At 52.0% G+C, this 14,789-nt stretch overlaps 1 protein-coding gene across 2 annotated transcripts; it reads right to left on the reverse strand.

Moving 5' to 3' along the window:
* Positions 1 to 3,405: 3,405 nt before the first annotated feature.
* On the reverse strand, positions 3,406 to 13,593 carry LOC119932978 (keratin, type II cytoskeletal 74-like). Of its 2 annotated transcripts, none has more exons than XM_038752120.1 (9): positions 13,111 to 13,593; positions 10,877 to 11,091; positions 10,100 to 10,160; positions 9,239 to 9,334; positions 7,656 to 7,820; positions 6,572 to 6,697; positions 5,578 to 5,798; positions 5,128 to 5,162; positions 3,406 to 3,895 (listed from the first exon to the last, which is right to left on the reverse strand). In XM_038752120.1, exons 1-9 carry the CDS (start codon positions 13,591 to 13,593, stop codon positions 3,690 to 3,692), a joined length of 1,608 nt encoding a protein of 535 aa, XP_038608048.1. In that variant the 3' UTR covers positions 3,406 to 3,689. The 2 variants fall into 2 exon arrangements, with proteins under 2 accessions (XP_038608048.1, XP_038608047.1); XM_038752119.1 differs by having other exon boundaries at positions 3,406 to 3,922.
* Between the last annotated feature and the right edge of the window lie 1,196 nt (positions 13,594 to 14,789).

A 14,789-nucleotide genomic window follows, 5' to 3' on the forward strand; every position in this document is an offset into this window, starting at 1 on the left:
CTTCTCTCACTGGCTTCCTCCTTCGCTGCCCCACCCCCTCACTCCTCCGCCCCTCTGTCTGACTCAGGGAAACTTGGAGCCTGGAGTCTTGTCCACGGAGGGCGGCTGCCTGACTCAGCGCAGCCCGGTTTCGCTGCCCCAACCTCCTGCGGGGCGACCCCGGGGGCCGGGGGAGTGGGGGGCTGGTGAGGGAGGGAGGAGTCTGCTGGCGCCCCACCAACATTTACTCGTCTCCATCCAAGTCGTTCCTCCTTATTCCTCTGCGAGTAATGAGGCTGGGGAGGAAGCCTGCTCAGTTGTGATGCTGGGAGGTTGGTGGGGGGGCGATGCTGAATCACCTACAGAGAAGTGCTCCGATGACCCCTACCTCCTCTGGATCCACCAGGCCACTTTCCAACCCGTACTCGCCCACACACCCCCGCCTCGGATCCACTGGCCTCGTCTTCCCCTCCCCCACAACACACACCATTCCCACCTCAATCCCACCAGTCCATTCCTCCATCACCCAGTGTTCTGGGAAATCTAGACTATAAACTCGTCTCTAGACTGTAAACTCGTTGTGGGCAGGGAATGTGCCTGTTTATTGTTATAATTGTCCTCTTCCAAGCACTTAGTACAATGCTTCGCATACAGTAAGCGCTCAATAAATACGATCGAATGAATACATGAAAGAAAGTCTGTAACATTATTTGGGCCAAATGAAGTTCTAAGACTGTATTATACTGATAAAAAGTGGGTGTAGACACTCCCCCCGCCCCAGTTTTTTCTCGGCATAATAATAATAATAATGATGGCATTTGTTAAGTGCTTACTATGTGCGAAGCACTGTTCTAAGCGCTGGGGGGATACCTGGGGTTCAGTCTTAATCCCCATTTTACAGTTGAGGTAACTGAGGCTCAGAGAAGTTAAGTTACTTGCCCAAAATCACACAGCTGACAAGTGGCGGAGCCGGGATTAGAACCCATGACCTCTGACTCCCAAGCCCGGACTCTTTCCACTGAGCCACACTGTACTATGGTATGTACTAGGGTATGGGTTGGGAACATGGGGGAGAGGATGTGAAAACCAGATGATGCCTCGTGAGTTCTTCTCCCATTCTGTTGTAGATGAAGTTGACCTCCTCATCCTGCTACACCAACTGCAGGGGAAACTGAGGTGAGAAGGAGGGTCGGGCAGCAGCAGAGTGAGGGGTGGAGGGAAAGACTCCGGAGAAATGTCTTTTCTGGGGACGGGGAACGGGCAAGGGTGGAAATAGCATACTGTAGCCATTTGAAGAGGTTTCTCTGAACCATCACGAAGTTCTCAGGGATTGGGCACTCCCTCTGGAGAGAGCTGATCCAGCTCCAAACCAGGCTGAATCCTTCATTTCCTCTATGTTGGACTTGGGCTGGTAATGGTTGATCCTTATCTGAAAGGCTGCATTACCTCTGCCCTGCTCCCCACTCTCCTTCCCTGCTCCTTAATTATGTCACACAGGACACCACCAATCCTCAGCTGACCCAAAAAGTCATTACTTAGCTCAAAAGGTAATAAGCACATGGAAGTGATTCCTACAAGAAGCTGTGAGGCCAGAAATGCCACCTCGCTCAAGTCGTGTTTGGAGTCGCAGGGTATGAAGGTCGAGGGGTGTTGGCTCAAATCTGACTGTGAGGGTGGGTGTCCAGGAGGGCGACCAGCATGGACAGGTTCTCCGAGCATCCTGGTGAGCAGGACTGTGTGTCTGCTCCAGTCTCTGACGGGCCCCCTTTGGAGATGGCCCCGGAGTATTAGCTTGATTAAAGGAGAATGAGAAGGATCTGTTTGCGGGAGTTGGGGAGAGGACTCCCCAGGAGAAAGGCGGTGGGCCTGCTCCAGTTTACTGTACTCCCGGAAGTGTTTTATTTTTCCCGGAGTCCGTGGGAGTGCGGGAAGCCTCCCGAGAAGCCCCGTGACTTCCGATTGGAAGCTCCTGGATCGGGTCTTGTCTTGAGAAATTCCCCAGTGAGCCCAGCACACGGCTTTTAATGTGCTTAGGGAAGCAGCTTGGCTCAGTAGGAAGATCCCGGGCTTTGGAGTCAGAGGTCATGGGTTCAAGCCCCGGCTCCGCCAATTGTCAGCTGTGTGACTTTGGGCAAGTCACTTAACTTCTCTATGCCTCAGTACCTCATCTGTAAAATGGGGACTAAGACAGTGAGCCCCCCGTGGGACAACCTGATCATCTTGTGACCTCCCCAGAGCTTAGAACAGTGCTTTGCACATAGTAAGTACTCAATAAATGCCATTATTATTATTATTATTATTATTATTATTATTATTATGTCTACTGATTGTCCGATCCCGGGTCTGGATGAAAGAACAGACAGACAGACAGATGGACCGACAAATGATTGAAAGAACAAATAAATGATGAAGGAAGCATCTTCCGATGACTCCAGCAGGTACTTCCACCTTGGCCCAAGAGTGAAAACGAGAAAACAGAGTTTTCCCAACTTTTCAGAAAACGCTCCCCCTTCTTACATACATTTCCCCCACCGGTCCCCCTCCCACCTCCTAGTCCACAGGGCTCCTCCAACTTTGGCCCTGAAGTCGTCACCCTTGGTCGACCCTTGAACGATACGGGGCTACAAACAGGCGGTAGTCTGGACTCCCCGAATCCCGCGATCTTCACGAGCGTGCCATTCATTAATTAAGCCTCCCCGGCAGATAAGGTCTCGTGTCCCCATTTCCCTGTCAGGTAAAATGAGTCACCGACCGATATGGAGACCCGGCTCAGGTCACCTAGAGAATCAGGAATGGAGTTTTGGGTGCTGATCGGCGTTCAAGAGATGGGTTGAAATGATGTCCTGCAGCATGAGGGATTCGGGTTAGATTCGAGAAAAATTTATTCGGTGGGGTTATTAAATGCTGAGAACAAGGATAGGGGTAGGGGAATGGGGTCCCCATGAGGGTCTTCAGGCATCACAGGGATGATGTGGGGGGCATATACAGATCTTGTAAACATGTGGATGCAGAGAGAAAGCGAGAGAGGATTTTGAAAGAGCCACAAAGGGGAGGAGAGAGAAGGATTCGAAGCGCAATGGGCAGAGGCCCGGTTTGGATGTTCTCTGTCTGGTCGGAACCCCTGGCTGATCGATTCGGGTCCAGCCTAGATGGCTGTGTGGGCGGGGACCAAGGTTTAGCAACATCTGGAAAATCGGGGGCACCCCACCCCACCGTCGCCACGAAGTTAGCATCCATTCGCCTGGCACCCAAATCCAGTCCAGAAATCTGAGGTGCCCCCATCCCGGGACACACGCATCTAGGCCCCGCGGCGCAGTTAGAGAGATTGACCAAGAACGCACGAATCTCTTAAGCCAGCGGGAAGTTTATTGATTCCAGGCCGCCGAGCGGGAAGGAGGAAGGACGGCAGACAAAGCAGCGCTGGAGACTATGTACACTAAGAGCTCAGAATCCCTAATCCCGAGTGACCCACGGTCCCGGGGGACCCGCAGATTCGTCTCAGGGAAAGTCCGCGGAAGACCCCCGCGCGTTGGAGGTCGGGGGCGGGGAGGATCTGGAAAGGAGGAGAGGAGACAGGGTGGACGCGAGAGAGGCCGCCGCCTTCGGCCTCGGGGGCGCGGAAAGGAGGAAAGGTGCGTCCGAGGCGGGAGGTGGCTTTCGTAGCAGGCATTCGAGAAACCGATTCCTTTGTCTGGGGCCACTCCGGGTCCTTATCTCAACGTCTTCTTGGCCGGAGAGCCCCCGCCGGTCGCCGTCTTCACCGGCACGTCCTTTGGCTCACTAGTACTGGGCGCCTTGACCTTGGCGTCTCCGCCGCGGGCCCCGCCGGCCTGGCTACCCGCGAGACTCGCTGAGTAGCCACCGCTGACGGCGCTGGGGCGATAGCCGTAACCGCCGCCGCCGCTGCTGATGACCGCTGAGAGGAGAGAGGCCCAGGACACAGCTGAGGGAGAGGGACTGGGGCAGGAACCGGTCCTAATGTGGGCGTGAGCGGACCAAAAGGGGGGCGGGCTTCTATTACAGAGAGGAGGATGAAAGTTGGACAAAAGGAAGAACTTCCCGACTCTTTCCAAGCTCTTAGTATATAGTGTTCTGCACACAGTAAGCGCTCAATAAATACGATTGAATTAATGAATGAATAAGATTGTAGACTGCAAAGTTGGAGAGTCCAGGCTGTAAATTCCTTATGGGCAAGGAACGTGTCTTACAACTCTGTTGTATTTTTAATGGTATTTTTTGTTTGTTACTTTGTATTTATATTGTGTTTGTTAAGCACTTACTATGTGCCAGGCACCGTACTAAGTTCTGGGGTAGAATGCAAGCTAATCAGGTTGGGCACATTGCCTGTCCCACATGGGGCTCACGGTCTTAATCCCCATTTTACAGATGAGGTAAGTGAGGCACAGAGAAGGTAAATGACTTGTCCCAGGTCACACAGCAGACAAGTGGCAGAGCAGGGATTAGAACCTTGGTCCTTCTGATTCCCAGGCCCGTTCTCTATCCACTAGGCCATGCTGTTGTATTGTGCTCTCCCAAGTGGTTAGTACAGTGCTCAACATAAAGTACTCGCTCATTGATTGACCCTGAAATAATTCCCAAAGCACGTGGTGGAGTCTGAGCCCCTAGAACAAGAGTCAGAGAGAAGCTAGGGAGTGTGACATATAGAAAGTAAGAGCGACAAAAAGAAAAACAGAGACGGAGACAACTCGACAGCGACAGGGACAAAGAACGAGACACAGAGGTAGAAAGACAAAGAGACAGAGACAAAGAGATAGCAGAGGGCGAGAGCAACACAGAGACACAAAAAGAAGCCCAGAAACAGAGAATTGCACACAGACACAGACAGAGCGATAGAAAAATAGTTAAGACAAAGTGATAGAGAGACAGTGAGAGTGCACAGTGACAGAGAGAGCGATCTAGAGAGACAGACAGAAAGAGAGAAACAGAAGCAGAAAGGCAGTAAAACAAAGAGACAGAAAGCACCAGAGCGACACAGAGACAGGGAAAGAGAGAGTGGCCCTACTGGGAGGAGGGATGGTCCAGATGTAGGGGAATGATTTGATGGCCTCCCCGACTCATTGTCCAACCCCTTACCCTTATCCTGTCCTCGACTAAGAAGGAAATGGGGTGGGTGATGCAGCTACTCACAAATGCTCACGGAAGATGGATTCTCTCCAGACATCCTGTTGGGAGAAAAAGCCGGTGCCGTTGTGCCCCAGGACCCGCCCTCATTCCCCATCTCCCCATTCCCCTCATCCCTCGAGGCTCAGGGAGGGAATGGGTCAGTCACGAGAACCTGGTCCCGCCCTCTGCAACCAAGGCCCTAAACGTGCCAAACTCTGATGACCGATGTAGTCAGGGACAGCTACTCTGGTGGGAATCGACAGCGAGGTCGACGAGAAGCTCTGTCTGTAGCTCCACTTCTAATGACATCATCTCTTCTCCCAGCAAGTCCCATCTGCCGATGGCCCACCCTAGGGCATCATGAGAACTTTCCCGTCCTGCCAAGGGGCCAGCCCTGGTTTCGAGGTCAGTGCCACGAACAAGATCCCTCAAAGGAGCAAGGGGAATCAGCCATGGTTCTCCCTTCGTGCCAACCTGCATTCCTCGCCCTCCAGCAGTTTCCGGTAGGTGGCGATCTCCACGTCCAGTGCCAGCTTGACGCTCATCAGCTCCTGGTAATCGCGCAGCAGCCGGGCTAGCTCTTCCTTGGCGCTGTGCAGGGCGCCCTCCAAATCGTCCAGCTTGGCCCGGGCATCCTTCAGGGCACAGTCCCCGCGCTGCTCCGCATCGGCGATGGCCGTCTCCAGGTTGGCACACTTTTGGGGGTGGGTGGGAGAGGGGGAGTCACGAGCCGTTTATCAGCGCCAGGCTACAGGATTTGGGTGCCTTTGGGATCCATCCCCTGGGGAGGTCCATGCCCAGTGTCCATTGGGTCCAGCCAGGGAAATGGGGCGGCCCTCCCAGCTCAGACTCTTCAGTGCCCACGGAAAGGAGCAACTCTCTCAGATCAGGGTCTACACTGTCCCCCAAATGAAGCAGCGAGGCCTAATGGAAAGAGCACAGGCTGGTAGTCAGAAGGACCGTGTTCTAGTCCCAGATGCGCCTCCTGTCTGCTGGATGACCTTGGGCAAGTCACTTCACTTCTCTGTGCCTCAGTTACCTCATCTGTGAGATGGGGATTGAAACTGAGCCCCCAGGTGGGAAGAGACTGTGTCCAACCTGATTATCTTGTATCTACCCCTGGGCTTAATACCGTGCCTGGAACATAGTGAGAACTTAACAAAGACCACAATTGTATTATTATTATTATTATTATTATTATTATTATTATTATTATTATTATTATTTGTTCTTCTGGTTCAGAGTCTCCACTGCCCCCAACCCTGAAAAGGGAAGACTCCCGAGTCGGGGTCTACCCCCAAACAGGGCAAGCCTCTATTCAGGGAGCCAGTCTATGCTGCTCTTCTCCTCTTCATCCTTCCATTGGTCACCTGTTTCCTTCCCTCCATCCCCTTCTCTCTCTCTCCCCTCCAATCTCCCTCCCACCCCAGCCCAGAGCTTTCTACTCTTAGCTGTTCTGCCGACCCACCTGCTTCCTCACGTTGGTGACCTCGCAGCGGATCCGCTGGATGAAGCGGTTCAGTTCTGAAATCTCGTTCTTGGTGTGTTTTAGATCATCCCCGTGCCGGTTGGCTGCCAACTGCAACTCCTGGATCTACATTTTCCAGACAAGGACAGAATTTGGGAAGTCGGGACAGATGCTGGGATCGGGGGGCCCTCCAACAACCCTGTGCTCAGAGCTGAGGACGGATGGGGTGGCTTAATGCTTAGCAACAATCTGGCTCGAGGAATCAGAGAGCTGGGTTCGAGTTGTTCCTCAATACACAACAGGGTGGAATTCCCAGCCTCCTCTCCCTTCTGTCCTCCTCCTCCTCCTCTTCCCCCTCTCTCCCTCTTTTTCAATGCCCATGCACCTGGGCCTTCCCCCAACTCCGACCTTGGCCTCCCTCTTGAGGTGGCCAAGTATTCCAGGACATCATGGTGGTTAGACAGTGAGTCTGGCCTGAGAAGGCTATTCCAGGGAGGGACTAGTGTGGGTTTAAAGCCCTTCCTCTTCCCTCCACCCCACACCACTCCACTCCAGGTCACCGTTGCCAGGAAAGCAAGCTGCTCCTGGTATCTAGAGAAGCAGCGTGGCTCAGTGGGAAGAGCACGGGCTTTGGAATCAGAGGTCATAGGTTCAAATCCCGGCCCCGCCACTTGTCAGCTGTATGACTTTGGGCAAGTCACTTAACTTCTCTCTGCCTCAGTTCCCTCATCTATAAAATGGGGATTAAGACTGTAAGCCCCCCGTGGGATAACCTTGTATCTCCCCCAGAGCTTAGAGCAGTGCTTTGCACATAGTAAGCACTTAATAAATGCTATTATTATTATTATTATTATTATTATTATTATTATTATTATTATTGTCTAGAGGCTGGAGAGATATCCATCAAATTCTCAGAATGCCCAGTCCTTCGAAGGAAGGTCTACTCATTGGTGAGTCCCAGAGTGATATCACAAAGGGTTCACCCTCCCCACCAATTGGCAGCAGGGAAATGGCCGAGTGTCCCCTGGGATAGTTCAACCCTGCCCCCACTTAGTCCCAGGGTAGACGTTGCCCTGGTCCCTACCTTGCTCTGATACAGGGCCTCGGCCTCTGACTTGCTCTTGAGTGCGATGTCTTCATATTGGCTCCTCACTTCCTCGATGATGCTGTCCAGGTCCAGGTCGCGGTTGTTGTCCATGGACAGGATGACGGAGGTTTCACTGACGTGGGTCTGGATCTGGGCGATTTCCTAGGATGGAGGGTGGGCCAAGGGGGGGAGGAGTTGGTCCCCATCTCTCTATCTCCCTACCCCATAACCTTTGGAAACGCTGCACCAACTTCCTCCCTGTCCCCCCATCCAATGAGGCATTCCCTCCCCAAGGCATGCCCTCCCTAGTGCTCTTTTCCAAATCACGATCCTCTCCTCCTAATCAATGCTGCTAGAAAATCACCTCCTCCAGGAGACCTTCCCAGATGGACTTCACTTAGTTCCATACGCTGTGCTCTTTCCCTCCTGATCCCCTTAGTGTCAGTGAGGCACAGCATGGCCTAGTGAAAAAAACATGGGCTGGGAGTTAAAAGGATTCTAATCCCAGCTCTGCCACTTGGCCGCTGTATGGCTTTAGGCCAGCCATTTTATGTCTCTGTGTCTCAGTTTCCTCATCTGTAAAATGGGAATTTAATACTTGTTCTGTCTCATTTAAACTGTGAGCCCCACTGGAACAGGAACAGTATCCAACCTGGTTAACTTCTGTCTACCGCCGAGCTTAGAATAGAGAAGAAGGAAGAAGAAGAAAGAGGAAGAGAAGAAGGAGGAGGACCAGGAGGCTGCAGTCCCTCAAAAACAGGGGCCATGCCTCCTCCTCTCTTGAACTGGGGGAGCCAACATCTGAGCCGAGAAGCCCTTCCCCACCTTGACAGAGGCCCCCCCATGAACTAAACACTTTTTGAAGAATACAGCAGCAAGAAGGACTTTTGTTAGCCACCAGAAGGAATCTCCTGACTGGGAGGTTTCACCCCATTCCATAGACTCCTCAGACGGCGTGGGGGGCGGGGGGGGCACTTTATGTGGTAACCCTGTCTATCCCCCTGTTTCGGGAACGCTTAACCTTCCCTGGCCATGTGAGAGTCTCTCCCCTATGTCCCCACACCTCTATAGATTCCATGCTCTCTCTGTCATCCATCCAACATTCCCAATTTGGTTCCAGAAGGAAGTTTTCACCCTCTGTTTAGCCTCAATCCCGTTTGCTGCAGCTAATTCCGTTGCCAAGCCAATGTTCCTTACTTAATAACAATAATAATAATTACAATAATGGTATGTATTAAGCGCTTACTATGTAACAAGCACTGTGCTAAGCGCTGGGGTGGATACAAGCAAATCGAGTTGGACACAGTCCCTGTCCCATGTGGAGCTCACGGTCTCAATCCCCATTTTACAGATGAGGCAACTGAGGTACAGAGAAGTGAAGTGACTTGCCCAAGGTCACACAGCAGACAAGTGATGGAGCTGGGATTAGAAACCATGATCCTCTCACTCCCAGGCCCGTGCTCTGTCCACTACAACATGCTGCTCATTCCCTGGCCACAGCTCCATAGTCGGCTGTCCTTGTGACTGTCCAGAGAAGGAAGAATGAGCGGGATAGGCAGTGTGTGTGTGTAGGAACTTACCGCATCATACAGACACTTGAGGAACTTGATTTCCTTGTCCAACGAGTCCACTTTGGCCTGCAACTCCACCTTGACTGTGTAGGCGGCATCAGCGTCCTGGTGGAATTCTCAGTCACCTCAGAATTTTTGCCAGGAAAGCCCGGTAAATGCATCCCCTCCAGGAAGCCCTCCCGGATTAACCTGCACTCCTAGGGACACATCTGACTCGGTATATTATGCACAGTCTGACTCTGAACGCTTCCCTGACATACTCTCTTAAGGTTGGCTATGAGAGGGTCTCAGCCTCTTCCCTTTGGCCCTCTATGACTGTGCCTCCCCACTCAGATTGGAGGCTCCTTGAGGGCAGGGATCAAGTCTCTTCCACCCTCTGCCCCCCTTCAAGCATGTAAGACACCGAACTGGAGATGATGAAGAGGGCACGTATCAAAGTCTAAAATTTACCATTTCTTGTTTCCTCTTTCACAGTTTCTTCGGTCCCTTTACATTCCCACCCGTCCAGCCACCCACAGTCGAACACCTGCTAATTAGCACCTGGTTGTTTCCCTTTTCCTTCCTCTGTGCTTTCCCAGCTCTGATCTCATTTCAACCCTCAAGCCCCTGGAGGAAAGGAGGAGCAGCGATTTTAATCCCATTTTGCAGATGGGGAAATAGAGGTTCCGCGAGGGTGGGTGACGTCTAAAGTCACACAGCGTTTGGGGAAGAACTGGAATAATGAGCCAAATTTCCCGGGATCTCTCGAATTGTCCTCTTTGAGTCCCAAATCAGGTTCCTCCTGTTTGATTTTTCCTCTATCTTGAAGTTCATCCTCAATCTTTGACTGATTGATTGATTTCCTTTCCACCCTCCCGAGGTTGCTCTCACCTTCTTGAGAAGTACGAACTGATTTTCTGCCTCCGTTCGCCTGTTGATTTCCAGCTCGTACCTTCACGGAAGGGGTTGGGAGAGAGAATTGGAGAGATGGTGGAGGAATTAGGCCTTAGAGAGGAAAAAGGACTTCATGGGAGTAGGGCCTAGAGGATTGGTGAAGTTCAAAGTATATGCTCAACCGGCTAGCTCCCTCCCCAGTAGGGCATGATCTACCCTGTGGTCCTCCTGACCAATGCCGGCCATCTGAGATTCTCCTGATCCTAAATGCCGAGAGGTTCCAGCGTAAAGCCCAGGTCTATACAACATTTAGGCAGTGGAGTGGAAATGCAGACGGTGTAGACCAAATAATCTGAACCAAGTCAGGCTTTTTGACCCAAATTATCGGGATAATTATCTCTAGGCGGACCTGGTTTAGACAACAACGCAGGTCAGAGGAAGTGGAATACGGATGACAGGATGATGTTGTCAGGATAGCAATTATCTGGATACTTCAGGTCAAAGAGTTCTTTCTGAGCAGGCTTCCCGAGCAAACTCGGTTGAGGAGGGTTTGAGGTTGGGTTTTGAAGAAGAAAAAGACTTGGCCGTGGGGAAGAGGACAGGGAAGGGCACTCCAGGTTGCGGGCATTAGATGGCAAATGTTCATTTACTCCTCTCCTTAAAGGCTGGACCATGGGGATGATGACAAGGGAAGGCACTGCAGGCTGTGTGGGGAAGAAGACAAGGGAGGGCACCCCAGGCTGCGGGCATGGGATGATAACTGCTCCCACCTACCTCTTCTTGAAGTCCTCCACCAGGTCCCGCACACTGCGGAGCTCCGAGTCCAGCCGCACACGGTCTCCACTCAGGCCCTCCAGCTGTCGGTGCAGGTTGCCAATGTAGCCCTCGAAAATGGGTTCTAAATTTTTCTTGCAGTTGTTCAGATCGAGCTGCTGCAGCAGCTCCCATTTGGTCTCCAGCACCTGGTTCTGTTGCTCCAGGAACCGCACCTAGAACCGATGAGCCGATTCAGTTGGATGTGGGGGAGAAGGGTGACGGTTGAGGTGAAAGGTCAAACTGGCCATCCCCCTTCCTCTGGATAATCCCCACCCTTCACCCATTTTGGATTCAAAAGATTCTCAGAGGAGGCAAGATCCACCCAAAATCCCAATCCTCTGGTGTTGACCTATTTCTACTGGATTCTTAGCGTGGTTATCTCTCAAATACACTAAGCAAATTAACCAGATCACTCACCCTCTCTCCCCATGCCCTCCTCCTTCAATGGCCTCCATGGGCCAAGTTTGTGGAATGTATGATGAGACAATTTGTGAAATGTTTCCATACCCTCAGAGGTGCCACCTTTCCTTTTTTCATTTAATTTTCTTTTTTAGTGGTACTCGTTAAGCACTTACTATGTGCCATGCACTGTACTACCGGCTAGGGTAGATACTAACTAATCAGGTTGGGCACAGTCCCTGTCCCACATGGAGCTCACCAGTCTTAGTCCCCATTTCAGAGTTGAGGCAACCGAGGCACAGAGAAGTGAAGTAACTTGCCCAAGGTCACATAGCAAATAAGTGGCATAGCTAGGATTAGAACCTAGGTCCATATGATTTCCAGGCCCGTGCTCTATCCACTAGGCCTTGCTGCTTCTCTATTCCTGAGCTGCCTGGAAACTGATGTTGGTATATCCACGTGATTGACAGGTGACATTCAGGCTTTGCCTCCTCCCTTCCCTGAACCATCTCACTGCTGCCCCCCCCCCCCCCCGGAAAGCTCAGAACAGTCTGTAGGGACCCGGCTAGCTGTCCACGGGCAAGGCATGTTACCAATTAATCAATCAATCCTATTAATTAAGTGATTACTGTGTGTAGAGCACCATACTAAGCGCTTGGAAAAGTACAATGTAACAGAGTTGGTAGACACGTTCTCTGCCCACAGTCGAGAGGGTGATACAGGCATTAATATAAATAAATGAATCAAGGGTATTTACATAAGATTTGTGGTGCTGAGGAAAGGGTGAAGGTCGATTCAGAAGAGAGTGGAAGAAGAGAAAATGAGGGCCTAAATGGAGGAAGCCTCTTGGAGATGTCCCTTCAATAAAACTTTGAAGGTGGGAAGAATAATCGTCCACCAGGGGCCCAGTTGTACACCTTGTTAATTCCAACTCCCTCAAGACTCAGGAGAAGGGGTTCATCTGCCAGCCAGATGCCCGATGTGCCCAAACTCTGCCTCGACTGGCCCCCAAATCACATGATATTCCAACTCCTGTCATCTAATGCCCAAGATGGACAAAAAAAAGTACTATCGTGGAAGACCCCTGGTACCATCCGTATTTCCCCGTAGCCTGTTTTCTTTCAGCCCTGCCTTGATTTCCTTTTTGGGCCTCCTTGTGCTCCATATGAGGCTGTATTGAAGCAAGAATAAGGCTCTAAGGCTCTAAGTCTTGGCCCCTGAGATGTGGATGGGAGATTTGGCCGGGAGATGAGGCCTTTCCAAGTTAAGCCCTTTTTTTCCCGTCTCGCTCTCGTTTCTGTGTCGTCTATGTACTTGGATCTGTGGCCTTTGGGCATTTGATTTTCGCCCCACCCTCAACCCCACAGCATTTATGTCCTTATATTTAAATTACATATTATAAATTACTTATGTATATTATTGTCTGTCTCCTCCTCCAGACTGTAAAACCGTTATGGGCAGGGAAATTGTCTGTTAATTTTGTTGTGTTGCACTCTCCCAAACTCTTGGTGCAGTGGCCTGCACATAGTAAACTCTCAATAAATACCATTGACTGAGATTTCCAAGTGAAATGCTCCCTGGGTCCCAACTCACAGTCTACCCCGACCCAAGGAGGATATTCTACCCATTCCCCTGCCCCTGAGCACCTTCTGAAGTCAAGGATCATGCCTCTTCTTAAAAAGATCCAGGGAGTACTATGCCTGGTTGTTCCAGGACCTGAGAATCCTGACGGTCAGGGAGTTCCCAGTCTACCTCGCATCCCTCCGGCTGCTCCGAGCCGGGTGAGGACCCACCTTGTCGATGAAGGAGGCGAACTTGTTGTTGAGGACCTTGATCTGCTCGCGCTCCTGAGTCCGCACCTTCTGGATCTCGGGGTCGACCTTGACGTCCAGCGGCTGCAGGAGGCTCTGGTTGACGGTCACCGGGTGGATGCCGCCGGGGGGGCAGGAGGATGGGCAGGCGGGCCCCAGCGCCACGCTGCCGAACATGCTGCCCGCGAAGCCGCTGGCCCGGCCCCGGACCGGCCAGTAGCCCCCAGTCCCCGCGCCGAACCCGTAGCCCGAGCTGCGGGCGCCGCCGCCGGCCACGTTGACCGAGATGCTGCGGGTCCCGCCCAGGCTGTACAGGCTCCGGCTGCCGAAGCCGCCCACGACCCCCGCCGCCCCCGCAGCCTTGGGCCCGGCCCGGTACGAGCCTCCTTTGCGGGCCAGAACGGCCGAGAGCGAGCTCAAGTCTCCCCTCTCGGCGCCGGGTTTGCAGCTCAGCTGACGACTCATGATGCTCGCAACAGAGATTTCAGGAGGGCCGGAACGGGAGGGAGGAGAAGGTCGAATAAAACCGGGAGCCCATGCCCAGTCCCTTAAATCCTCCCCGGACCGCTCGCCCCCGAGCCGGAGGGGGAGCCGATTCTGCTGAACAGCCAATTCCACATCCCCTGCGCCCACAGAAGCAGCCGGCCACCAGCAGAATCTGCTGCCCTTGCAAGCCGGATTTGTGCAATTTAGGCTTTTATCTCCATGTTCCCCACAAGCAACAATTAAAATTTATCCCCCCGCCAAATCTCCCGTTGCTTCCCGCTCCTCCTGCTTGGGACATCCGTGGGGAAACAGGCTTTCCAAGATTTGCCATCTCTTTTGAAAGGCCCTTCTCCTCCTGGCGCTTCCTAGGCATAAACCCCATCTCCACCACTCGGGGGACAAAGTAGCGTGGCATAGTGAAAAGTGCCCAGGCCTGAGAGTCAGAAGACCACTTGTCTGCTGTATGACCTTGGGCAAGTCTTAGTTTCCTCACTGTAAAATGGAGATTGAATACCTGTTTTCCCGCCTTCTTATGTGAGCCCCATGGGGGGCAGGAACTGCATCCGATCTAATAAACTTGTACCCATCCCAAGGCTTAGAACAGTATTTGACACATAGTCGGCGCTTAAGAAATGCCACAAGAAAATAGCTCAATGATTCAGCCCCCTCTCCATTTATCCGTGCCCACCTAAGCCTGGTTTGGGTCTAGTCACAACTTCTCTGTGCCTCAGTTTCCTCAACTGTAAAATGGGGATTAAATACATGTTCTCCCTCCTACTTAGGCTGTGAGCCCCATGCGGGACAGGGACAGTGTCCGACCTAATTAACTTGTAATAATAATAATGATGATAAGTATTATTATGGTACTTGTTAAACCCTTACTATGTGCCAGGCACTGAATTTACTATGTACTTACTACGTGCCAGGCGCTCCCCAGTTCTTAGGACAGTGTTAGGCTCATAATAAGGACTTAACAAATACCATAAAAAGAGCTCGATGATTCAGTGCCCCTCCCGCATTTACCCATGCCCATCTAGGCTTGATTTGGTGTTCTCCCTCCCCATTTCTAAAAGAGAGCAGATTAGGGGGAGGAGGCAGTGGGGGTATCATCTTCCTGAATTTACCCTAGGCTAGCTGTCTCAATTCTCTTCTCTTGGCTCGTGTAGACACAACCT

This window comes from Tachyglossus aculeatus, chromosome 10, assembly GCF_015852505.1.
Source record: "Tachyglossus aculeatus isolate mTacAcu1 chromosome 10, mTacAcu1.pri, whole genome shotgun sequence".
Lineage (NCBI taxonomy): Eukaryota > Metazoa > Chordata > Mammalia > Monotremata > Tachyglossidae > Tachyglossus > Tachyglossus aculeatus.